A 27472-nucleotide genomic window follows, 5' to 3' on the forward strand; every position below is an offset into this window, starting at 1 on the left:
AAGGAAGTCTCTCTATTTCTCTATTGCAAGTTGGTTTGGGTGGTTACTTTAAATCCCTTTGCATAGAAGGGATGATTGGTATTTTTTGCGACTTTCAACTGACCTCAGTATCCTTTGCCTACTTGCTTGGAAGCCAAGATGATAGGTTTGCATGCTACACATCACTTCAAAAAAGACCTCCAGCTGTCAAGAGTCAATTGGCCTGCAGATGAGAACTGAGAAAAAAAATATCTGGTATTTCACACTGTTTTCTTGATTTTTCCAAAGGTTATCCAGTCTACTTTGGTAAAAGGATCCTTGCTAGTTGCCTAAATGCTTTCTTTGCTTTCCCAAGGGTACTTACAAAGTTCTGCACCCCAGGTAATACTCAGCAGTATTTCTCTTAGGCAGGCATTGGAGATATTAGGAACAATGTATGCTGTTGCATTACAAGACAGATAAATCTTGGATATTAAAAATGGACTTTAATATGATATGAAGTGTAATTTTGTAATGGATAGGGGAAAAAAAATTAAGATTGTGTAAAAGAAGCATGAGAAACAAGACACTCCTTAGATCTAATAGGCATCAACTATACATACCTGAACAACCAATCATCCAAACAACTCTTTAGATCTTCCTACAGACAAAGAAATGTGAACCCTAAAGGCATCTGCCTTATGTGAAAGAAATTCAAAAACCCCTCATCGCTCTTGGCTAAGAACACCATAGCTTCTAGGATCCTGCTCCAGCAGTGGGGAAGACACACAAGCCACTGACCTGGCCCCTTCTGTTCTAGAAAGAACAGACTTGGGGAAGCGTAGAGAAGGCCAGGCAGCACACTGGACTCTAGATCCAGGAACTGGGAGCACAGAAGTTCACTTTTCTAATGGAAATAGAGGAAAGGTTGCCTCTTAGGAAAGGAAGAGCCAGGAGTGTTTAGAATCAAGGAGGGTACACTTCCCTGAAGAACTGATTTTCCATCCCTCCTAACTTCAGAAATCAAAATTGATTTTGTAAGCCAACATTCTGTTTCCTATTAGTTGCTCTTATCATCATTCACTCTGAACAATTAGAGACATTCATAAGGAGGTTTCTATTAAGGAATCATACGTTATAAAATTAAAGCAGGGAAAGAAAGGGCTTCTAGACAAATTAAAATCAGGCACAGCATGCAAGGCAAACTTGGCCCCTGACATCAGAGGGACAGGAGAAACGATGCTGTTGCTCGCACTCAAGGGAGGCCAGGAAATGGGGTGAACCTCACTAATAGCACAGTCCCTACAGGAGCATACATGGGGGGGGTTACAAGAAACCTCTCAGCACAGGCCTGTTAAAGTCAAAGTTCAAGTTTGCTTCCTTCAAGCTACAGCCCACAAGATGCTTGTCCAGCAGAACGAGACCAGCTACATTATCCCCTTGAAGGATTCCAGCCCTCACATGACTTACACTTTTTGCAGTCAGCATAGAACTGAGCTCTGGCTTGAATAGGAACTGAATTCATTGTTTTTTCCTCATCTGAGCAAAAGCAGCACTTTTCAGGACACTTTAACAAGCCAAAAAAGCTTCATTTCACATTTTTTGACATAATTTTTTTTTTCCTACATTCAACAAACAAGTGTGTCACAAGTAAAGAAAGTAAGTCAAATACAGCTCAGCTGCTTTGCTGCCCACACTGTTCCCAAGTAACTCCCATCTGTTTGCACTGGTGAGGCATCAGCCATTCACACACAGACAGGCAGCCTTGCCTTCTCCTTGCTTGATCGAAAAGGAAAGGATTTCTTGTCTTTTTTTTTTTTTTCCCCTGAGAGAAGCAATAACAATGGAATAATTTTAGCATGTAAGGTTGCCCCTATATATTCAGCCTGAGTGGGTCAGTCAATACAACAGCTATAAGTAGGAAGAGCTTAAATATTTTGAAAGCAGGAGCAGGGCAGAGAGAAACACCTCTTGTATACAGTCAGGCATGTTCACTCAACAAGCAAAGTGGCAACAGTGCATGACATGGGGAGTAAAGATTATTTGTTTCTCTGCCAGATTTCTCTCCTTCTTACTTGGAACTTCATGATCATTTTCAAAAACATTCCAAAAAAAAAGTAAAACCCATTTAAATGAAATAACAGCATCCTGTGTATTCCTCAGAATAAGTCCTGGGAGTTACAGGTCTAGCACCTGAGACAGGAAATACCAAACTGCACAAAACTCAGACTTCTCTAAAGGCAGACATGAACAGATTTGTGATGGCAGAATAATTATATCAGAAAACCATTCTAGCAGCAGTGCTTCTGCAGGCACAGAGCTCTGAAACAGAATTAAATAGAATTAAATTTTAATTCTGAAGTAATTCTACTTCGGACTCCCTCCCTTCCCTCCCCCCGCCATACTTCTTGTTTTTATCCTCCTCAGCCATCTTCAACATTTCCTTCCCTGGAAGATCTTGTAATTTTATACAATATTATGATTTTTTTTTTTTTTTTAAATACATACATGCTGAGTCTTCTTACCCTAGGTTCTGCAAGGCAAGTGACATAACGTGACCAGAACCTTTGTTCAGAACTCCTCACTATTTGAAAATATTATTATTAGACAGCACCAGAATAATCAGTTGTTGAAGCCTGCCCGTGAATGAGGCTATTTTAGCTCTTGCTCAAAAGTGTTTTCTCCACCACATAAAGGTCATAAGAAAAATATTTCAAACCAACACCCCTGCACTTCAATATGAATTTGAGTTTCATTTTAATTACTGCTGTGCACTTAGAAGAGCTGAGCTTTTTGTTTTATTCCTTTTGTTTGTTCTTAGAAATGCCAGGACAGCAGATTCTCTATGAACATGGGCAACAAAGCATGGCATTTGGCCTGTGAATAGCGAGCAGCAGCTACTGCTCGTACACATTTGAAGGAGGTCAGAATCAGTGTAGCTTCCTTAAGATACCAGGGCTACTGTGTCAAATCGGTAAACTCAAGACCTCAGCAGAACTACTAATGGGCTATTGAGCTTTCTGCTTACAGTTCACCAGTTTGACTCTTGCTCAGATTAAGGATTGAGAAATCAGTTCCCCTTGAGTGGTATTTGATGATCAAGACTTTTCAGCAATAACCCTACTAGTGGGCTTTGCACTGTGTTATGGGGTACAGCAGTAATCTTTTCTCTCTGCATTCCTATGTGCTCGTAATTAAGAGAGCCATTTAATTTTAAATGACTCCCACTGAGAAAGTTCTTGCTGTCACTCAGGATTCAGACTGAAAAGAGCCCAGCTTCAGCCCAGTGCAGAGCTGCAGCCAAAAGTCAAGCCATTACATCATATGCCTTATTTACCAAAAATGAAAAATACATGAGAGCACTTAACACGCTTTTGATAACACAAGAAAAATTAACTTATAGGTTGTATTGCTTGGCAGGGGTTTTAAACATACATTTCACTTTAAAACTATAAAAGTCTTAGGACCAAAAATAATTTGCTTCAGAAACAGATAAAGTAGAATTAAGTTCCAGAATCGAGCTGATATTCACAACCCTACTCATATGCCTTTTCTTTGTCATTATTTATTTCAAATCATGCACAACTCTAGAAGTGACAGATCACTGGTGTGACTGCATGGTTGATCTTCACCACTATAAGGAAAACTAAAGAAAAAAATAAAAAATAAGAAAAATCACACCATTTAGTGACACCAGCTTTTCCACCTGTGCTTTCAGAAGACTTTTGCTAATAAAAATTCCTCCAGAAGTCTCTAAAAATATTTTCTATTCCAGCAACATTTGTTTTACTGCTATTGGTATGCACAATGGGAAATTCCACACTACTTTTGAATTTTCAATTTTCTAATACATGATCAGTATTTCTTTTTCATGAAAAGAAACCCTTCCTAGATGATGATTTTAGTTATCTATATGTTCCCTTGGTTATTCAGATTTAATGAAGCAGGTAAAACTGGTAATTTACTTGACATTATCAATTACCAACTACTACAAAGTACCGAACTGACAGTTTTAGAGAAGCAAATGTCATATCCTCACTGTTAAGTTTCAAAGGCAAGCATGGAGTCTACTGTTTTGTAAAGCAAAACTAGAACTGTCTTTTTCCCTCACACACATCACAGCATCACAGTATGGCCTATAGTACATTTATCACAGCACCACAAAACAGGTAGCACAAGGCTTGTCCTGCTGACTAGCAAGCCAGGACAACTAGTTGAGTTAGAACAGTAAGACAAACTTTCAGGCATGCAAACTCTTCCACACCAGTGTGTCTAAAAGCTTATCTGATTATGGTCAGACTCCTAAAGACATTGCCCTGTGACAAACCTTGTCTGGAAGTCATGGCCGTGCCAAAATCCCACACTAAGAATGAGCGTATTTAAGTCCAGAAGGTCAACACCTGTACCTACAGTTAAAGATTAATCTCATTTGCCTCACAACACAAAAGGAAGAAAACAATGAAAAATTTCCCACATATTTTGCACAGAGTTAGACAAAAAACTTACAAAACACATTTGTTCAAGAGTGCTTCTTAAATATTGAAGTTATATTGCTACTCCTGTCAAATTCAAGATGTCTCCTGTGTGTTCTCACTCAGTGTAGCTCAAGTACACCAGCTTCTCAGAACACATCAGTTAGTACCTCTTTGCACCATGCCCCTTGAAAGTTTCTTCAGGCAAGAGGTAGAAACTGAAATGTCTGAAATTTAGATATTGCAATTCCTGATCTTAGAACAGCCTGTTCCAAGCTTAGGCTTGGATATTAGCACAGCATAGAAACATTTTAGGTACAGCACATCATGAAAAAAATTAATCAGGTAAAAACCCACTCATTTTATTATCAGCTCTTATTCTTGATACCATTATCCTGAATGCTTCAATATATAACACACTCCCTGATGCTGGTGCAAGGCAACAGATTCTGTGTATGGTGCCACAGCACACATAAACCCAAATGGGTTTTGTTCTTTATTTCCCCTGACTGAGTTTCTCAAGAAGCTGAATGACCTCTGAAGAGCTTCTAGCAACCCCAGTGTTAAAACCTTTTCTCCAAGATGTTATTTCTCCAGGGAATTATTAGCAGGGAGGCATACAGGGGCACTTGGCAGTGCCAGAGGCACACACAAATGAACACCCACAAATAGATCAATAGTACATTCTGCCATGATCTAAACAAAAAAGGCTGTACATCTTTACCTGTATGTGGTTCCAACATAGTGTGGGAATTATGCCTCCACATCACCCACCTTGCTTTTTTCCCAACTTTGCCATACATCAAACCAATTCAACTTACTCATTTCATTTACTTTTTCACATTCCAAAAACCCTCACTGAGCACAAAGATGTTCCAATTACTTTCCACACTTCAAATCAAAACCCACCAGCAATCTTGACTGGTATTAAACTGGTAGGCAAGTTTAAAGCTCACGTTACCTGACATCAGTTTGGATGCTCCTACAGTCAGCATTTCCTATAGACTCACTGAGTCTTTGTCCAACACATGCTATTGTTTAAGAATGGTAGGAATTTGAAATTTCCCCACTTGGCCATTTTTATTACAGCTTACTGCCACAACCCTATCACTGTCCTAAGAGCACTAAAGATCTCCATGAAACACCACATTTGCTACTTTTACCTTCCACAAGTTAATAATAAGAAAGAAACACACAGAAGTTTGCATATGCCAAAGGCAGGGCAGTGAAGCATCAGAGAGTACAGACACACCTGCAGAACTATGAACACAACGTGGGCAGTTCGGCAGGGACACATGGACATGAAGGACAGGAGGGAAATCTGAAGAGAAAGCAGAAGTTAATTGATTGAGGCAATCCCACTTTGCAGAGGAGTTTGGAAAGCAATGGAAGGGCTGCAGAGATCTCCAACAAAACATCCTGTTAAGGAATTTGACCAGACACCATCCAACAATCAGCAAGGAGCATTATCATTTCCCCACAGAGGACTCACACTGGAAGATTTTCATGTTTGCTTTCAAATGGTAGTCACGTTCATTCATCATCTTTTAAATCCAAATTCACACAGAAATTGCATTATCATGACATCTAGAAGTTTCTGCCCATGTCCAGTCATTTATTAAGCAGATAATAATTGAAAAGAGCAGATGTCCCCCTTCCCTTAAAATTGTTACATCTTAAGTGTAAGACAAGGGCAGCAAAATCAGTTTCTAGTTGTTGGTTGAATTAATAACCATGCTGTCTCCAGTGGTCATATTGCAAATGAAACACAATTTTCTTATCCAGTGCTAATATTTCTAAAGAGCTGGGGAAAGATAAGTCTGTCCTGAATATAAAATTTGTTTTCAAGTGCAAAGTAAGCAGATGGGCTGGCTGGGTATCAGGAGAGCCATGTCACTCACTCAGTGGGTACTGTCCAGATAGCACATCAACACTTCTCCCGAGTTACACCCATCAGAACCCAATGCTTCAAACAGCAATTCAGAAAGTAAGATCTTAAATTACCTATAGTTGCTTATTTTGTTCATATTTTTGTCATTGCTTGTTCATTTGTAAAAGACTAACCAGGCTGTCTGGGAACAGCTTGGCTGCATCATGGACTGGGAAACAGAGCCTGACTACCCTAGGAGAGTGCCCGGCAGTGTCAGTTTTAGACAGCAGATGGCCAGGAGCAGAGAAAGCTTCCAAGCACTCTGCATGCCAAAACTTCAGCAATTTTCCTTTTGTTAAGCAGCTTCCAGAAACACAAGGAGCTGAACCTCTTCACTCTGGCCAAGATTAAAATACAAGAGCATAGCAGAATCCCATAAAATACTACCACTTCCTAAAAATATTTAGGTTGTACAGTTTAAGCAAGATACTGCATGACTGCAGTTTCTGCTCCAACATTGGCTAAGGAATTAGAGATACAGAAAACACAACTGCATTCTCAATGTGGAGGTATAACCAGACCAACAGCAAGATCTGGTTCTACCTCAAAGACACTCACTGATGTGAAACAGAACAACTGGTATAAAATAAGGATTCACATCAAAAGCGTTTCAAGAACCTGTTGAAGATGCATGTGTTTCATGTGTAATGACTAAAAAACAAGAAGTCAAAGTACCCTGAAATGCATACCAGACTTCCCTCTCATAAGCATTGGTCACTGCTATTTTAGTATTAAAAGAAGTTTTTCCAGCTGTCTACCTGACAGTGAGATAAGGAAATTCATACCTTTAAATTGTGACTCCTGCTCAGTTTTGTGATTAAGAAAAAACAAACCCAACACAATAGCAACTGGATAGGCCTAACACAGATTGCATAAAAATAAACAGTGATGTTGTTACTGCTGCTTGTGGACAGAAGCCAAGATGAAGGATTTGAACAACAGCATTTTGGTCCACAGTTTCAACTAGCACCACACAAAAAATGGATATGTGCAAAAAGACTTCTATCTTTTCATTTCAGTCTGCTATCTTAGAGAAACACAGACAAGATGGTAGAGGTGCAAGGCTTGTGCTGCCTCTGTTTTGTTGCAAGGTAAATTAAGTCTAAAATATACTTCACATAAGCATTTACTATCCTTAACTATCCAGACTCTTTTGGGGAGGTTATTCGAATTCATCAGAGTAAGACAAGATAAACAAGATCTACGCCACAAGGATTTGGGGTTGAAAATTTGTACAGGCCCTTTTTTCCCCCCATCCTCTTAACAGTTTTACAGGAAAGTTATAAAAATGAAAAATGAAACCCAGAAGACCTATCCACAGATTTCAAGAAGCTTCTACAAGCTTGTGGTGAAACAAGGCTCTGATAGTGTGGCATAACAGAAAGCTTTATTTGCTCCATCTACCCCAAACCCATTGACAAGTCAGTGGCCTGCAACTGCAAGTTACAAGCTTGCAGTAAGTCTCCTGTGTCACAGCAGCTCTGCTCCTCCAGCATTCACCACTTTTTATTTAGCCAGCAGCCTCAGCTAGAGAGCTTCACTAAGTATACAGCTGGGTTTGAAGATTCAACTTCCAAAGGTACATGCCACACTGAAACAAGTCCAATCCAAACTGACATGTTCTTCGAGAGTTATTTCCAGATATAGCTTCTCTCAAATTTGCTGTCCTTCCTCAGAAAGAAGCCAAGTTGCCTTCGTTTCTGTGTCCTGTTATAGCAGCCATCTGTCAGGCAAGCATTTTAGTTCAAAATAATAGAAGCACAGTAAAGCAGGGATTCTATCCAACCCTCATCTACAAACAGCTCTTCCAAAAAAAAAAAAAAATTAAAAAACAAACAAACAAAAAAGACAACAAAAAGAACAACACACCACCCACCTGCTTGAATATCAAATTGGTTCAAATGTTTAAGAGCTATGACTAGAAAGAGTACTTCAAAGTGGGAAAAATATTGCTCCAGTTTAAACTGCAAAAAGAAACTTGTAGAGGCCAAACAGGTACACATCTGGTCAGGTGTTCAGAGCTTTTGCAAAATTCAGCATTTGCAAGTACCACTGTAAGAAGTGGCAAAGGCCTTCCTCTGAGTGCCACTTAACATTTTCAACCCAAGCACTACTTAACAGGATTCTCCCTCATTTACTCTCTCTGCAGTTGTCTTAAATAGCTGGTTCAAGTGAGCAACAGCATCTCTTCTGGCGTAAACCTACCAGAGACTAACGGTTACAAAGTCTTTCCTTTCCCTTCCTATTCTTGTGATTAAGTGAAAATGTGCAAAATGAGACTCAAACTCCTACACACCATAGGCCTCTGTCCCTGATGCCCTGTAGATCCTGAGACATGGAAGGGATGATTGGTATTAAGAGGTCTTAAAGAGCACAAGCAAAGAGCAAAAAATAAAGAAAAAATACGCAAACACGATTTGTCTGCAGAGCACACAGCGCCCAAGTCCATGGCAGTTCACCAATTCACATAGCTCATCCTTTGAGAACTCACCTAAAATAACTGAATGCTTACATGATGTTAAATGTATCTACAGCATGAATCCTTATTGCTGAGAGGATAAATTTTGCCACCACAGGCATAAATGTTTCTGTGTTCCTCCTGTCATGTTGGACTGATGAGGAGTTGCTCTGATCTGCTCAATGACCTTCACTGAAGAACCCTAACTCTGAATTGCATGGGGGAATTAGCATTCCCTACCAGTTGCAAGCAACGCATCTGCAAAGGAAAAATTTCTGTAAAAAATAATTATAATAATTTAAAATAATCAGTAGTTCTGAGGAAACTTTTTTCTGAGTAACAAGATGGTGTGTGAGCCAGTAGTGGAGTTCAGCAGCAAGACTTGGTCCTGACAGTTACCAATCCACCTGCCTCTTGCACCAGGCAAGGCTGAGGATCTCAAGCAGCAAAGAACAGGAAAAAGGTTTTCAAATGTTTGGCCAATAGATTTGTACTGAGCAAAATACACTTGCTCCCACTGCAAGCACAACTCCCACAGACACAAAATACACAGTCTCTTTTTTTTCCTCCTGTATTCAGCAGTGTGTTTAACCTTGGAGCTGTCAAGCTCCATCATGAATAATGAGCCATGACAACATTCCAAGTGATCCTTGGAGAACAGACCAATTTTTCCTATATGCTATGCAAGGCAAAATGCTTATATTCCCATGGTATAGTACCTGCTTTAAAAATATACAGTAATGTGGCCATCAGGAGGAGACCACAAGTAAATACAGGAAAATAAAAAAAATCACTTATTTCCTGATATTTCAGCACCTAAAAACAGCAAGAGCAATAAAACACATAACATCCTAATGGTTCCTCTTTAAAATTACACTGGGACTGAGCATATTTGTCTCACTGAATATGCATTTCACACAAGCATTTCACAGCCGAGGAACATCTGCATTTGAAACAACCCACGACAGTTACAGCATGAAGAGAGAACACCCTGCAGGTTTCACAGCACCATGACCTCTAGCACAGAAGCCCCAATGTGGGACACGGGGGTGGCCTCCAGGCCGAGCAACCTCCAAGGCTCTCGGAACAAACACAGCCTCCACCCCACACACATGGCACTGCCAGAAAGCGTAGGGGAAAACGTAGTTATCTGAATGACTGATTGAAGCTCCTCTACACCAACACCCTAACCATGCCAAGGCAGGTCTTTCAGAAAGCACAGCACAGGTAACCAAGCAATGGCAAGAGTCATGTTTGCTGTGCACTTCTCAAGCCCAAGGGGAGGAGGAAGACAAAGCAAAGAGATTCACCCAAAGAAAGGAAAAATTAGGAAGAACAAGCTGAAGACTTAAACAGGCATTCCCTTGTCTCTTAAACAACAATGGAGGGTTGTGGCTGCCCTTAAAAAAAATCATCCCTCATTCAGGAAATAAATGCTAATTCATTAACATTAACCTGGCACTCACCATGTTCTCTAACAGCTCGAGCAGCATGCATTTGTTCTGTGTTTCTTCAAGGGGGAAAAACAAATATATCCTTATTCCAAAACTGTTTGCAACAAGGTATTTGTCCATTGCTTTGCAGGGGGAAAAGCTTGCCTTTATTTCTGTGACATGTCCTAGACTTGTTGCCACAACTGAAAACATAGTGCATCCCTTTTCCCTCTCTGTAGGGACACCACTTTACTTGTAATTCAGTTTCAGTTACTACCTCAAACTACAGGAGCTTTCAAAAAGCTCTGTAGAGCAGGAAAGCAACAATGTCAAACCTGTGATGCTTGCCTTTCCTTAAGGTGTGAAGTTTGCAGCGTCAGACAGCAGAAACCAGTTCTGAGCACTTAGAGGAGTTTCAAGTGCTAACACATCTCCCTCTCACCAAGAGGCCTTCCCTGCAAGACTAGATGACTCTTAAAGAGCTGGAGTCAGAAAATTGCTTCAGTTTCTTGACTATGGTTGAAGCTGGAGAGGAGACTCTACCACCAAAGCAGTAGTTACACGTGATAATGTATTTATTGCCAATTTAATTTTCCCTTTGAGAGTCTAGCCACACATACCCCTCCTCCACTTGCTCTCCCTCCCCTCTACTCACCTCTTGCATGTCCAGGGCATTTTACAGCTATTCTTATCACACTAGAACTATCCTTCCCCTGCAGCACTTCCAAATGAGCAAGACCTGTGTTGTCACCATGCACAGCACTACCATCATCTCTGGTTCAAAACAGTTCTGCCCTTAACAGAGGACTCACTCTACACTCAAAGTCATTTCCCAAATTACAGGATCAGTAATTTTCTTTCTAGAATTACAGTTAAAATATCCGCAGCCCTCCCCATGCACCATGTCCACTTCTCCCACCCTCTGATAATACACTGGGCATAAATGGCCCCACATCATGGCTCTGCACATGTAGCAATTCCATTCCCTGCTAGCAATATTTGGCGATAAGATTTCTTCAAAGAAGGCTAATTACAGATTTCACTTGAACAGAAATTGGTACTGGGCTGATTTGTAAGCTCTTTAACAAGCTTACAAACTTCATGCCAGGGAAGACTTTGTTCTCCACCAGGAGCAGCAGCATAGCTCTAAAAGCAAAGGTGGAAAGCTGTGCCACTGCAAGATGAGGAAGGAAGGTCACAGCTCTGATTCTCCTTGCAGCACTGCACCTTCTCCAGGCAAGTCTTACCTTGAAGATACACTGCCTGGGTTTCACAAAAGGAAAACTAAGGAAGCCAGTTCAGCTACCATGAAAACAATGAAAAGCAGTCACAAAAGAAACCCCAGCTGATAGTTCTATCAGAAGTGGAACAAAGACCAGTATGACAGAAGCAGGTCAAGAACTCAAAAGCTAGGAATTGATAAAATTAAGGATGCCTGGTCACATGCACACATGAAGCGTATCATTTTCTGAGAACAGTGTCAAGATGGACTTCTAGTTTTCAAAGGTATGTGAGAACCCAAGTCAAAGTCTCTCAAGCACCTCAGCATCTAGTTCCATACCAGGACAAATATTTTCTGTGTGTGTATGTCAGACTTCACACAGAAAACAGAAATCCCACCTGTGGATTCTCCTTACCACTCTTCCTCTCTGTGCCCACAACACCTAGTGAAATAACATTTCAGCCAGACTACTTTTCTGAGGGGAATTAATGCAAGATTCTGCAAACCACCCTCTGTGCTAACCCTGCTTGATAACTAGGGTGGAATTGAAAAGGGTAAATGATAAAGTGATGGTCAACAGAAGGCTGGGCCTTATTTAAGGGTAGAAGACTAGTGCCCAGGAATTCTACACAAGAGCTTTCTGGGAAAGATTCAACTCAAGTCATCATTTTTCCCTGTGGTCAACGACTATATGGCATCACATGGAGATGTCACACCTGATACACTGAAATACTGCTGTCAGACTGGCTGACTGCCTAGATATCCCAGCTGGAATCTGTGGTAACCATGCACACTGAGTACACAGCTGTTGGGAAGTCTCCAACTGTGAGCTCAGCCCACAGGCATTTAAAAAAGAAGAGTTATGAGTGTTACACATGTAAAGCACATGCATCAATAATGTCTATTTGACAGAGATTAAACCCATAAGTATCTACTACATCCTCAGATTTTAACATACCTAAAGGTTTTCCCCTTTAGGAGATGCCTCACTAAAAGAATGACTTGTGACAGTAGCAGACTTTTCTCCTATATACAGGCAGGCCTTTAAGAGGCCAACACTCTTGCAAAAGCACTACACACCAACACCCTAGACACTATTAAAACACATTTTCATCATTTTGGAGACTCCTTTGGGGGCAAGAAAACAGAGTCATGGTACAACTGCAGGGCATCACACATTAATTTGGAGAGGCAAACCACAAGTCTGACCACTGCCCAATTCCTAAAAGCAGAGAATATAAAAGTGGCAGGAAAGGAGTTATCTTTTTCCACCCTTATTCTCTGAAGTGACCATGCAGATTTTAATGAAACATTTGCGGGCTCTTCCCACTGAAGATAGATCTAGCAGGAAGAATTTAACTTAGAACCTCAAGATTATCAAAATATGAGTACCTGAACACAGACTATCACAACAGGAAACATAAGAAACCCAATGTGTGTTAAAAGATGCTCTAATTATTAATGGGCACACACACAAAGCTTATCAGAAGTGCCAAGGCATTTGAAAGAAAAAGCATTATTCAAAGATAGGTATTTGCCAGCAGCTGTATCACCACCATATTCTCTAGCTGATTTTGATTGAACTCAGTGGACTTCAACTTAATCCTACAGGACAGTATCATTCACTTCTGTAATAGCTACTGACCTTATTTTTATGAGCCCTGTTGTAGGGTCATGACTAAATGTGACAAACAGCAAATCTCACTCTGTCAGCAGCCAGTGCCTGTCCTTTCTCCTTTTGAAGCTTCCACTCATTTCTGCAGGTTTTTTTTTTTTTCAGTCATGCTGCTTCAAAACAGCTGATCCAGATGGTAGGTACTTGGATTTCAACCTCCCCACATGGTGATGTGGCTCAAGAAAATAAAAACTGTTGCTACCTGCTGCTGACCTACTTTAATTTCTTTCCTGCCATACAACAGAAAAAACAATACAGTTCATTGAACTAGTTTTCCACACCTACTCACTGCTATGTAGGAAATGTAAAATAAAACTAATAGAGGAAGAAGGAAAGAAAAAAAAAGCAGCATGATCCAGTGGGGAGTAGGGAGGAGCAATTCTCACCTCTATCATAGTCATCTTCCTCTATTGCTTTTTCCTGAAGCCTCTGAAGCCGTAAGATCAAGGATTTTAACTATGCAAAGAAAAAAAAGTTAGTTATGATGAAGCTGCATTTAAAAATATGTAGGCTATTAACCTCCACATAATAGAAATTTAATGGATTACTACATCACTACAATGGCCAAATTTTGATAGTAAATCCCAGTATTTAAGCAGACAGACCTATTTGGAAGTCAGCTGAACTGCAGCTACATGAGCCAAGCATGGCTTTAGTCCTAACACATACAGAGAATAACAAATGGTATCTCTTGAAAAGCAAAGGAGATCGTGCAATCGCAGGATATTTCTCACCCTTTGAATAAATGAAAGTACGATTATTAAAGGATTCTATCAGCATGACATCTACTTCTGATCACATTGTACTCAACAGTGTGTTCCCAAGCTCATTCTGACAATTTTTTACCTGAGTTTTGCAGAGAACAAATATAAAATTTCCATATGCAAACCACATTTTATTCTGTAAATAGAAATGCAGTATGAATACTTTGGAACAGGTATACTCATGTTATGGGTCAGAAAAGAGTGTTCACATGCACCCAAAATATTTCATTAAAATACAATTTAGGCTCATCTACATAACGTTGATATTTGCATTTTTGCAATGCAAATGCTAGATGAGGGGAAAAAAGCAGAACACCAAGAATACACGAACCACATACAGAGTGCTCTCTCACATTCCAAAAGAAACTTACCATAATAAAGTCTTATTTCAAAAGTTAATGCTTCTCTTCGTTAACATCAAGAGTCCAGACCAAAGTTCTAAATTTACTAAAAATTTGTAAGGCCTTTACAAGTTTTTTCTGTTAAAAGAAATTGGTTAGAAGGTAGGTTTACTCCTCTCCTCATTGCCATGACAGCCACAGCCTAACTCAGCTGCAGTTACAAGACTGGAATGTGTTTCTTATTAAAATTATGCATGACCTGTACCAAACAAGCCACTATCAGCCCTGAAAAGGATGAGCCTGGAGAAAGAAGCAGCATATATTCTCAAAGTCCAAAGCCTGAAGGTGCTTGGGAGAGCATTAAAATCCATACTTCAGACATCCTGCACTTACAAAAGATTGCCCTTTTCTCTGAAGCTCTTTCATATTCAGTCCCCATATTTAAACTCTAAATTGCATAGAGAAAAATAGGTACAGCCAGTCAACAACTTAATAGAAGCACTCAGTTATCAAAACTGCACATCAACACACAAATCAGACAATCAACAAACAAACCTTTAAATTCAGGATATCCCTCTAAACATGGTATGTGAAAGTGGACTAGTAAGAAAAGAACTATAAAAATAAAGCTGGAAAAGTATCCAAAAATGTTTGTTTAATAATAGGCTATAGGATGCATACATTCCCATTCCCTCTGCGCTTTACTTTATTTTGGTTTTCACTTCCTGAAACTCCAATCTTTTTTCTCTGAGGCTGGTGAGGAATGCAAATGATACTGAAGGGAGGAGCTCTGAATCCCCACCGTAAATTATTTTCTGTGTTTTATGCCTGACTTTTTATAGAGTTTCAAGGCAGCCTGCAGTAGGAATGATTCAAGTGACACTTTTTTCATATACATGATGTATAACAACCATCTATAGCGAGAGTACAGCTTTGCTGCTGCTGGCAGTGTTTATTCCATCATGCACCACAGTGGCAGGTCATTTAAAGTCTGCTTGGGTGCCACAGCCCAGGCACGCCCACGGCAAACTGACTGATGCTGCCACTGTAAAGTGCTTTCCATTTGCAGGCTGGGGAGATATTTGGAGCTCAACTAATCAAAGACCTGCTTCCGCTTCAGTGTGGCATGTCCTATACGTGTACCACATGAAGATCACTTTTTAAGTACAGACAAAGCATCATTTTAACAACTTTGGTATTGTCTCCTTTTCTCGACTACCGTTGCCTTTGTTCCTTTCTGAAAACTTTGAGACTTCCTCATTATCATTACAATAGGAAGGTGCTTCAAATTAAACATATACGACTGGCTAACCAAGGGCAAAGACATCTGAGGGCCCAAATCCCCAATTCTCCATTCAATGAATTAATGAATACAGAAATTAAAGATAGCAATGTTTCTTTTGTGCCTATCAAATAAGCAATACTGAAAAGAAAGAAAAATCATTTCCTATTTTGATTGTATTATATATTCCCAAATTTGCAGTGAATTAATTTCCCAAACCATCCCAGACTATGTGCACATTGCAATTCCAGGCATGAAACCAAAGAAACTGCTCCTTGTCAATGTGTGTGAAGTCTGTAAATAAGAGAACCTAGTTTGAGTTCTACACACATCATCTATGAAAAGAAAGTATTAGAGAGCATCATAAGACCAGGTCAAATGTCATGGCAAGTAAAGAAAGAATAAATATTTCTCAGCCTTCTGTCTTACCCAGACAGCAGGTTTGTGCAAAGTCTCCCCAAAGATCTGAGTTTCTGAAAGGCAACCAAGAAACTCAGGCACTAGTGAGACAATTAAAATAAAATATTAAAAAAAAAAAAAAAAACCAAAACCAAAAAACAACCCGACAAAAAAACTCCAACATAACCCCCACTACCCACACAGTGCACCTTGAACAAATTAGTGAAATCTATTGTGTCCATATTAGTCTCCAGATTACTGTTTCCTGTGTGCACAATGAAGCCAACACTTGGCTCCTTTGATCAGGCAAGCTCAGAATGGTTTCCTCCAATGCCCACCCTACTATCATAAAAATATAACACAGCTATCCTTCTTAAAGTTTCCCCACGCCTGTCCTACAAAGAACACAGTGAATTACACTGCCTGTAGATGTTGTAGGTATAAATGTGGGTATATACATATATGCAAAAAGACTTCTGACTCACCAGCCCACTACTCCTCTGGAGCGGAAGGGGAAAAGCAAAAAGGTTCAGTTCCCACATGGAGACAGGGACTTGACCCCCATTTTTCTTCATATGGGGAGAGCACCTATTAGATTACACACTACTTTCACAAAGTTGACTAATTCCTAAAAATCTTTGGCTCAACTTAAATATTTCCATTTTAAAATTTTAGTGTTGTTACATCATGATACTTCAAGAAAAGAGTTCTTACCACACCCCAATTTTATACTACATATACCCCAAACTGCAGACAAAACAGCCACCTGTGAAAAGAAATGGTACTTACCGAAGTCAGAAACTGCTGTGTGATGTTAGAAATGAGAGGATCAAAGTTCCAGTAGAACATAGAATAGGGCACTGCAACAATATCACCTATTTTTAAAGGACCAAACAAAACCTGTTCTCTCTTTTTTATCATGCAGAACACTACTGTAAAACTCTGAACAAAGGCCACAAAAGCCAGAAATATCTGAACTCCTACATAAACTTTGATTTTAGCACTATAAATAAAAATATTTTGAGGAAGAGGAATCAAAAACAAAGTGAGATTACTGACCTTTAATGTACTGCGGTTGCCAAGCAAGCAATCCTGTAGCACTGGTTCATATTTTTTCATCAAAGTATCCCAGTTATGGTCACTAAAGCTACTTTCATACCCTGAGGTGACAGAAGAGCCAGCAGATGCTGCATCTGAGGAATCTGTAGAATATGAAAATGTTGCATCTATATCCGAGAGAACGACAGTCTCACTGTCCTGTAATTTATCATTGACTGGGCTCTCATGTTCATGCTGCAAATCCTCACTGGACCTGGAGAAGCAACACAAATCTCCCAAGTGCTCATGAGTTTGTGCCATCTCTTCTGGCTTCTGCAGATTTCCTGTGGTTTTGGGATGCAGGACGATTTCAGCTTCCTCAATAGATTTGCCTTCAACATAATTTATTTCGGAGGCCGACTTCAGGGAGAGCTGTATGAAGCTGAAACTTGAACTAAAGCTATCATGTGCACCAGCAGAATAAGAAATACCGTCTCTGTTTTGATATTCACAGCTGTTATTCACTTCTGTCTGATCCAAAGCATACATGTTTGAGGGCTTGCTCACTTTAGTGCTGTGGCTTTTCTGCCATGTACAGCACACGGCAGAAGCATCTCCTTTGCCTGTTGTGGCAGCAGGGCAAACCCCTATCCCCGTGCTATCTGACCGTGGACTATTGCAACATGAAAGATTTTCGTGGCATCCTGGCGTATTTCCCGTCGTGGCCAGTGGTGTTACCCCATTAGCAGGAGGTACGGCACTACTCACTGCACTACAGCGCAGGAATTCCACGCTATTTTGGCACTGCCTGCGCCGAGCGCAGTTCTCAGAGCCTCCACAGTGCTGCCTGCTGTGCTGGAGCTCTGCTGGGCTGAGCCCTGTGCAGGCACCCAGGGACTGAAACTCGATCTGTCGCTGAGCTTCTGGCCTCATGTATCCAGGTCTTTTTGCCAGTTTCTTTTTACGAAGAGAGCCCACCGGCATTAATTGCTGGCGATCATCTGTAGGGGGGAGAAAAAGTCAGTGTTTCTGCAGTTTTCCAGGCTTAACATACTGTAGCATCTGAAAATAGTTGTTTCTGAAATTTCAAGCAGCACATCGTTTTCAATTTCAACAAAACACAGACACTGCCCATACTGCAGATAGAGAACACTGTGTATTCATTCACTTTCTAAAGACTTCGCACCTGTTTTTAAGTGAACTCACTAACAAGCTCCTCCATCAGGACACAAACCTGGGTACAATGAATCACATCATCTTCCCTATTCACAATATCACTCTGCTTTTCCATTCGCAACTTGCTTAGCAGCACACTGAAGCAAAAACTTGCTTTAAGTTTCTCTGATCCAAAATGATTTCAGACTTACAAGCACATCTAAGATAGGACTGAATCTGCATCCAAAAAGGTGAGAACCACGATCACAAAGAAATTTTGTTCATAACCTTGTTGTTGCCGTGTGTTCAATTGCTTGTGTTCATCTCCATGTTTTAACACCCTGAGCAGCAAGTGGTTCAGGTTCTGCTGCCATAACAGAAGCAACTGTAACACCCTGTGGTTGCAGATGTTGGTCTAATGAGATATTGTACAAGTTGTCATTTAGATTTATGGTTCTACCTATTGTCCGAATCGTAAAGTTAAAGCTTTGCATGAAGAACCACCAATCCTAGAAAACTAGTAATTCGCAGCATTACTGAAGTATTAATATCATTATCACACAGCTTCTGCTCAGTAACTTATTATTTCCTTGTACATACCTTGTTTACATAGATGAAAAGAAATTTGGTGTTTGCAGAGAAGAGGAAAACAAACAAACCAAGCCAAACCCAAACAAGATAAAAAGATCACAGTAAACATTAAAAGTGGGAGATCAGAATGTAATGACTGGGTTTTCTGTATATTTTAATATAAGTATTATTGGTAAAAGATTATGCGGTGACTACTTTCATTTTCTCATGGATTTACTGCTAGTTAAAAGGTATTCCATTTGTTTGTCCTGCACAATGGGAATCAATGGGAATACAAGCCCTGCACTATCATCCACTCCATAGCACAAAAAGATATTGACTGGACCTATTTGCCAGAATCCCCCTTCAAGGGGATCTGATGCCTAGCTGAATTATGCCCTCTGTTAGCTGCCCTCTACTCACTGAAACAGAATCAATTGGGTGTTAGAAATATTCATATCACCCACACAGAGCTCTTCCAAAAACACAAGTTTCCAATTTTTTTCTTTACATTTACCATTCCTCTCTAACCACAACCCTTTGTCAGTTTTTACATTGATAGATATGCACGTAATCTAAACTCCTCAGCAGCTCCTAACACAGGCCTCATACGCACCTCACTACGATGACATCCAGTACAAGAATTTAAGCACTGAAACTTCCCAGGAGAATTTTCCCAACATTCATTACATTCTCTCCAAATAACCTTCAACAAAAGCAAATGATACATTTTCCATATACTAGAATAGTGGCACATCTCACCATGGGACTGCAGTTAAGCTTCTGTATTCTGCTTCCTATCACCATAAATTAGAATATCCCAGCAGTCTCTTACATTCTCTTATGTCTGAAGAAAAAAAGCATCACAAAAATCAGAAGTAAAAAAGGTCATGGAGTCCATCAGCCTGTCTACTATAAAAAGACAGTGAAATGCTGTACTGGGAGTAATTTAATAGAAGAACAACAAGCAGGAATCAGCCTCAGAGCAAGGGAACAAAAACTGAACAAAACGTTCTTTAAAATTTAATTCTTTTAGTTTATACACAAAACAATGGCCTAAATTTGACTTCAGCAGAAGAAATCAGTCATGCATAAAAAAGTCATTCTAAGGCTGCATATAGTCCATGGCCATTTAAAAAGGCCTGTCACAGGCCTCGTCTGTAAAAACACAAAAGGTTCTCTGGTTTAATTAACATCAGTTTAAAATTGATCTCACTAAATCACTATGAATTTCTAAAGTAGACAGATAATTACAGCTCTTTAAACACCAAATTTAAACTAAGCTAATGTAAATAAGGTTTAAATTGGCCAAAGTATTAGATAGTCTCACCAAGGGAACTGGATGCAATTCTAAAAATTATTGTGGAGCCAAAGGGGTACAATTCCAGTATCCTGAACGAGATCACACACAGCCCACACATCTCTGTGCTCCTCACAAGGTTCACAGATAACCCTCTAGACAGGTTTGGTATTCAGTTCCTTCATGGACTCCAGGTCTGTCTCTCGGTGAGTCCAGCAGCACAGATCGCTCCCCTGGATACCAGAACAGAGCACTGCCTCAGTTACAATCAGGATGATAGTTAGGCCAAGCCATGAGCCATCCAGAGGATGCTGCAAGGACAGAGCTGCAGGTCCTTCTCCCCAGTGTGGCTGCCCCTGAGAGCAAGGCAGAGTGGACAGAGACAGAGCTGGGACCAACATCGACACAGACACTCATACCTTCCCCAAAGGATAAGAGAGGCCCCAGCCTGATCCCCAGCTCCAGCTAGAGGGCACTCACATTGCCCTCAGCCATCACAAAATCCAGCCAGGTAGTTACTACTGCCTTGGGTATACTGTTTGGGCACTGTTTACCCTTGTGCCATGTCTCTGTTCTCAAGATTAGAATAATTTCAGTTGTTCATTATCACATATCTGAGATACAGTTATGTAAATTTTCTCTGCATAGTCTTTCAACCACAGCCTGCTTTGTCTTCATGTCAGAGAAATTAAACTGAACCAATTCAGCTGGCTTATTAAAAAAAAAAAAAAGACAGGCCTTAAATTCTTCTCATCACTACCTCAGTTTGAAGAGCATCAAATAACTGTTGGCAATTAACTACAAGAGTATCAGAATGGAAACAACTGAAGGCAATTTTAAAACCCTACACTACAGTGTGTCATGCATTGTATGAGACACACATTTAGAAAGAGAGAAAAGCCACAAATGGAAGAGCCTTTCAATTGTAGTATTAAAAATCAACTTTTTTAAATATATATTTTACAATCTTAGAAGATGATGTAACATATTTAATGGCAGATACGTGCAAATTACTTTAAATTCAATTACGAAAGCTCAGAAATATTTTTAACAGCTCTTTCACCACAGCAATCCTTCCTGATGACCAACATTTCATAAAAAATAACAGTTCAGATCCAGAGCAGAGGGAAAAAGAAAATAGTCTATTGCTGTAAAGTAGTGTTGTTCACATCTTAGTTACACTAGTGAGATGAAAGAGGGAGAGGTGAAGCCTAAGAGCATTTCCCACTGATGGAAAGAGTACATTCTCTTGTACCCAGTCTGACACTGAAGGACAGCAAAACAGTCATCTCATTTATTTTAGGTCATCAGTCTTTGTTTTCAGCCACAAAAGTGGCAGTTCAGGTTTTTTGACCAAATGTTCTAACAGCATCTGTGGATAAAAAGGTGTAGATACCTTCCATTTTTGTTAAGTCCAATAGAATTTTAGAGATCAGTACAGAAACTCTGAAGTGATCACCTCCTCACTCCTACTTTAAGCATGTAATGCAGAATGCTTGCAAGTTCATTTAAGTTCTCCCGGTTTTAAAGATAGCTCAACTATCTGAATACACCTATATTATACACAGTTCATTTTTATTAGAATAACAAATTCATCTTCAGAGCATTTGCAGGTGGTAACTGATGTGGAAGAAAAGGTATTTGGTCATATTCAAAGCCAACTATCAAAGCACTGCTCCAAGCAAATTCTGTAGTTGCTTCTATTAAGGAAGCCTTAAACACCTGCATCAAACTCTACACAAAGTGAGTGAGTTTCAAATATTTGTTATTTACAAACATACACACATAAATGTTTTTAACCTATCCAAAACAAAAATGAACCATTCTTGGAGATTAATCTGACATGACAATAACCATGACTGTTCAGTTCCTCTGTCACAGAAATATGTAAAACGTTGCAGGTTCCTAACCAGTTATAGTTTGACTCATTTACTGAATTTCAAAGACACCACTAAATATGCAAAATAAGATGGTGCTGATCTCAACACAGCCTACGCTGAAACAAACAAGCACTATCTCTTTGCACAAATAAGCTTTCAAAGAAAGTCACTTTCAAATAAACATTTTCGTAACTCTTAAAATGAAAGGTCTCACTTCGCTTTTTCATCTCACTTGCTCTCAACTCTAACTGTGGTTTATCTAGCGTTCTATAAAGTGTATCTATAGAAGGCAAGCATGGCTGAGCTACATTGTATTGGATATAATGATACAAATTGTTTCCTCACCAAGGCACGCTGTGATTTCTAAGGTCACAGACTGGGTTCAGTTATTCAACTGTTAAATTTCCAAAACATCTCAAATAACATATTTTCTGAGGTCATTAAATGCATGTCAGTTTCCATTCTTCATTAAAAAACACTCAAAGAGTTGTGCATTGTGAAAGCCAGAGTGCTCTTCTTTAGCCAGGGTTTAAATAATTGTGTTTTTATTGACACACTCCCAAAATGCATGTCATTGAGTTGTTACAATCAAGCCACTTAGCTCCTTAATGCAACAACTCATTTTAAGACATTTGATGAAACTGCAGCACCTCTCTAGAATTAGAATCACATCAGCTGATATTAATACCCCCATCAAATTTTTCCACACCTCAAGAAATAAAGAAGCAGTTTAAACCTGGTCTAGCCTCAACACTAAGAAAGAAAAAAGAGTCTACCAAAAAGTAAGTTGGTAAATAACATTTCCCATGTCAGTAACAATTTAGCCAGGGGAATAAGAGAAATAACCTTTTCCTTAACTACACACCTGTTACTACACCACACCTCACTTTCCAAATTCATCTCTGGTTGATCAGCCTCAATCTAATCACTCTCCAAAGCTCCTTACACAACTCACTGATGTATTTCATCCAACCCACTGATACCCGCCTTGGCCAGCTAGAACTGCCAAACTCACATCACCAGCTGCTTAACAGAGCAGTTCTCAGACTCCCCAGTCATCACTAACCCTACACTCAGCCCAGCGATCCATCCTGTCTACCATCTGATGGACAACAAAACATGCCAGGGGAGAACACAAGCAGGTCTGGAAAAACAAGCCAGTACCAGCACAGGGTGCCTTCAGCACAGTGAATAACAGAAGACACTTCCCCAAAAATATCCAGCCCAATTTTTTCCAAACCTGTGGGCAAATTTCTTTTTAACTTACAGTTAAGTTATTGAGAAGAATTTATCCAGTTTCCAAAGAGGCAGATGGACACACAAGTTGCAAGCCTACAGAGAATACTCACAACACAGAACCAATGCTTATTTCAGGAGGTGGGGTGTGGGTGTGCGTAAGGTTTGTTGTTCTTCTTCCTGGGGAAAAACTCTTTTGTTCCCAGTTTCAATGCAAAAGTCTGTAGAGGCAGCCCATGCAAATGTCTTAAGTGGAGAGAACACTCTGGTTCTTTCAGTCAAGATGTGACAACAGCTTTAAATGTTACACAGAAATAGGGGAGCAAGGATGTTGCATAGAAACTGTGAAGTTTTCTTAGGTAATAAATTAATTTGCAAACAACACTTAATGGGTTTGCAGTCATATCTCATAAAATCATTTCACCAAACACACATGAAACTATGAAATCAGTACACAGCAGTCCTTTTCAAAAATGGTCTATTTAACACACCACACTTCTCTTTCATCACTCTGTCTACAGACTGACAGTGTGGATTCCCACTACTTCTGCTCAGTCAGATCATCTACAGCACGACTCTAATATAAAACTCATCAGGAGGGGAGGGGAGGGAGGAATTAAAAAAAAAAAAGTGAAGTGTGAGAGCACATTGACAGCAGTCAATTTCTAATTCAAGCACAGTTTGAATGCTCCAGCTTGGAGATTTGAATTTTTAATTTCACCAAGAGAGTGGGTTCCAAATTAAGCATCTGATGCACAGTCAGTCTGAAACCAGAATTGAGTTTACTGAAATAGAAAGTAATTTTCTCTTAACAGCTCAGTAGTGATCACATATAATGAAAATAAAACAATGTGGCAGCTCCTGTATTGCCAAGGGTGAGGAGTCAGAAGGCTTTTAGCTTTACAATTTAATATCAAAGTCCCAGGACAAATGTTCCTCCTTTCCCTGCTGAAGGAAGTTCACCTTGTAGCCCCAGTCAGGCTGTCAGATGCAATGTCCATGCTGTCTAGGCAACAACAGAGATGGAATGGAGCTCCAGACATCAGGAAATCTGAGCACCAAATTCCCACAGAAAGCACAGCACCTCAGGATGCAGATTAATACACGATCCTGCAAAAGCCAGGCACGGACACAAACTGCAGTCACAGCAATGCATAGCACACAAGGCCAACCTGTAGCTAGGAGAAAGGCAAAGAAGTGGTGCTGGTCCCTCACCCTGCTCCCCTGAAAACAAAGTCCCAGGGCTTTACATGAAGCCTTGCAACTCTTCATGGTCCAACAGAATTTCTGTACTCGGGTATTGTTTGCTCTTTGCAGCAGCAATTGTGTGAGCTGTACTTTTGCTCGCTGACAATAAACTGCCGCTCTGAGATAAAGATTCTCCAGTGAACCCATGAGGCACAGCCTGCAGCACCACTCTCCTGTCCACAATGCCTGCACAAGCAGCTTCAGTTAATGCAAGTCCTTGCCAAATGCCAGCAGATTGCTCAGCATCATCAGCCTGCAGATGTTATAACCTGCAAGGGATGAAACTGTGCTCCAGCAAGCAGAGCGCAGTTCCCTTGGAGACCTTCACTGGCAAGCGGGAAAGACACACATGATATCCCTTTTGAGACCTTCACTGAGAATATGGCTTGGCCTTTACAACCCTTACCGGAGGCTGTAGACAGACAAAACAGAAGCTGGAAGTTTGTTTTACTGGGCCCCAGAACACAAAAGTGAAGACGCCAGCTATATCCTTTTTCTTTAGCATGGAGGAGAAAAGTAGGTTGTTCAGATGAAATTCTGAGATTATCTATGAACAGGCTATGGAAGAAATACTATAGCAGAGATTGCTGAAACTGCAGCAGCATACTAACCACAGGCAAGAACAATTCTAGCAGAAATCACAGCTCCTTCTAAATGCCATAGGTCAGAAGTCACTCTGCCTAGAGCAAGTCAGGTATCTTTAAAAAAAAGTTTTAAAAAATTAACATTCCAGGAGAGAGTAGAGTTTCTCTCTAGAAGGTAATGGCACTGAATTACAGAATTTAGCAGATGTGGCAGCACAGAGGGACAACAGCTGTCAATACAGAAGTCAAGAATAAACAGCTAGAGAGCACTTAAAGGAGGCACCCACCAGCACTAGACAGCTAGCTCTCCATACCCTCCCATGTAGGAGCCCTGGCATTAGAGGCCAAATTCACTATTTCCAACCCACATCACCTGGTACAGCAGGAACACGGAGATCCAAGCAACTGCCTGCTCAGCTTCAGGCAGGAGCTGAGAGTAACCCCATGACCTCACACCATGACTGGAGACTGAAGACACAACAGGACCAAAGCCCGTTCACACACCTTCAAAAGCCATGGCCACCAGAAGCAGACATGGATCAAGGAATACAGCCAAGCAGCTGCCAGTCAGACTCCAGTCTGAGGGAGGACATCACCAACAGATCCACTTTGACTGTAATTCACTCATTTTGGTATCCATCCTAACTCTGCTGATACCAACACCACACATGCTTTCAACCGCTCCCATCAACCCCTGACTTCTTTTACATCGACTTTCACTGCATTTCAATCATCGCTTCCCAGTTACTCCTCTCAAACCAAGGGCTCATTTCTCTTCAAGTGAAAGAGAGTTGATCCAGAAATCCTTTCAGTTGCTGCTCTGGAACTTTGACCAAACTTTGGATAGGTCACACTTCACAGTCTAGAACGATAACCATCCACAAAGCTCCCAAACAATGTTCCAAGCTAAAGACAGATATTCTCTTTTCCAGTACCAATTTCCTCAATACTACCTCTCCGGTCCTTTCCAAGTTATCCTTTTTGTCACAACCCCAACATGCACAAACCTCCCTCCAGCCCCCCTAACAGCATTGCTCTCACAACAGCGAACAAGCATGTCTCAACTTACCCTCAAAAATCCTCCTCATATGAGCTTCCAGGCCCTCCAACTCCTCAGCCCACCCTGTTCCTTCCTAGGTGGAGAGATTTCCTGCTTCACACTGCCCATCAGCAGAGCTCAGAAGTTTCTAGGCATCCCCAGGTGCATTTAAAAGAAGCCCAGCCCCACTTCAGCTGTGTTCATTGATTTCATTGCTTCCCTTTAGTTGCTCAGCTTTCCGGCTACCAGAACTTCAGACAGTTCTTAGGGTTTCGTTTACATCTTTCACAGCACACAGAGTTTGTACGACAATCTAAACCAAACCTCACTCCAAAGGCACACTGACTCCATTCATCCCCTTAGAGATCATCTCAATGAAAACACTCTCGTGAGAGCTTCTTTCCTGTGACTGTAAATCACTGCTATTCATGTCTAGGAAATCAAGACAATTACCTGTCACAATTTACTCTGACATTGTCCCTGGGCTAACATACATTAGCTAACAACAGAGGCTACTCTTACTAACACATATCTATGCTGCTCAACAAAAGCACAGACTCCTGCCAGAAGGAATTTTTTTTAACATATTTCTGACACATGCTGTTTGTGATTCACGTAAAGTACTACTCCCTAAGTACAAGCCCATAGTACCTGCCACCTTTCATTGAACCTTACCCATCTGCTTTTATTACCAAAATAAGTGAAAGCACAGTATTAATCTTGAAAGAAATTGTGCCCCTATGTGAGATAGCTTGTTTCTTGGGTGCCAAGGACTCTGTGGGATACTGGACTGAAACAAAGTCTTTAGTAAAATACTTCAAGTTAAAAACAAAAAAGAGAAATCAACACAAAAATCAGACCTTTCAAAAATATTCTCTGTATTAAAAGAATAAGCCAATGAACAGTTTTTCAGGTCAACATATTTGGATCCATCTTAGCATTTTAAGTGGATAAAGAAAGTGCAGAATGTACCATATGGCATTAAACACACACACCTGAATAGATTTGCTTCACTAACAAAAAGCTTGGCAGAGGAAAACTTTGAGTGTCATTCAGATTGTTTTCCAGAATAAATATAGATTGTTAACTCATTACTTCCAATACTGGGGGTTTCTAATTTATTGTTTGCTTTAGAAGACCTGAATTCAGAATCCAGGATCAGCAGGGTCGTGTGCAAGGTAGCTCATATTTGCATATCTCTTTCAGGTGTATGGGATAGGTCCCTGTGTAACTGGGGATTTCTTCTGCTTCTTTCAGGTTTACACATAATACTCCTGACAAGTATTATTATTAAGAAGTAGCAGGCAGAACTGCTGTAGCTTCCTTTCAAGGAAAGCGATGCAATTTCAGAGATATTTGATCTCATGAGTTCTGAGGTGCAGCAGTAATCTGATGCATTTGCTTTGTGGTTGAAGCAGACCATGTGAGAAACTACTCAACTTACACCAGTCACAAAGCATGCCCAAGACAGAACAAAGGACTAACACA

General features: G+C 40.3%; 1 protein-coding gene across 1 annotated transcript in view; it reads right to left on the reverse strand.

The window, feature by feature from the left end:
* The window catches only part of DISC1 (DISC1 scaffold protein), a 191672-nt gene that overhangs the window by 155037 nt on the left and 9163 nt on the right, over positions 1–27472 (reverse strand). The window contains exons 2-3 of the mRNA XM_032102313.1: positions 16994–17973; positions 13535–13604 (exon numbers count right to left, since the gene is read on the reverse strand). Of these exons, the coding sequence (XP_031958204.1) occupies positions 13535–13604; positions 16994–17956 (1033 nt within the window). The 5' untranslated portion in view covers positions 17957–17973. The remainder of the gene's footprint in view (positions 1–13534; positions 13605–16993; positions 17974–27472) is intronic.

The sequence above is a fragment of the Corvus moneduloides genome, chromosome 3, assembly GCF_009650955.1.
Source record: "Corvus moneduloides isolate bCorMon1 chromosome 3, bCorMon1.pri, whole genome shotgun sequence".
Lineage (NCBI taxonomy): Eukaryota > Metazoa > Chordata > Aves > Passeriformes > Corvidae > Corvus > Corvus moneduloides.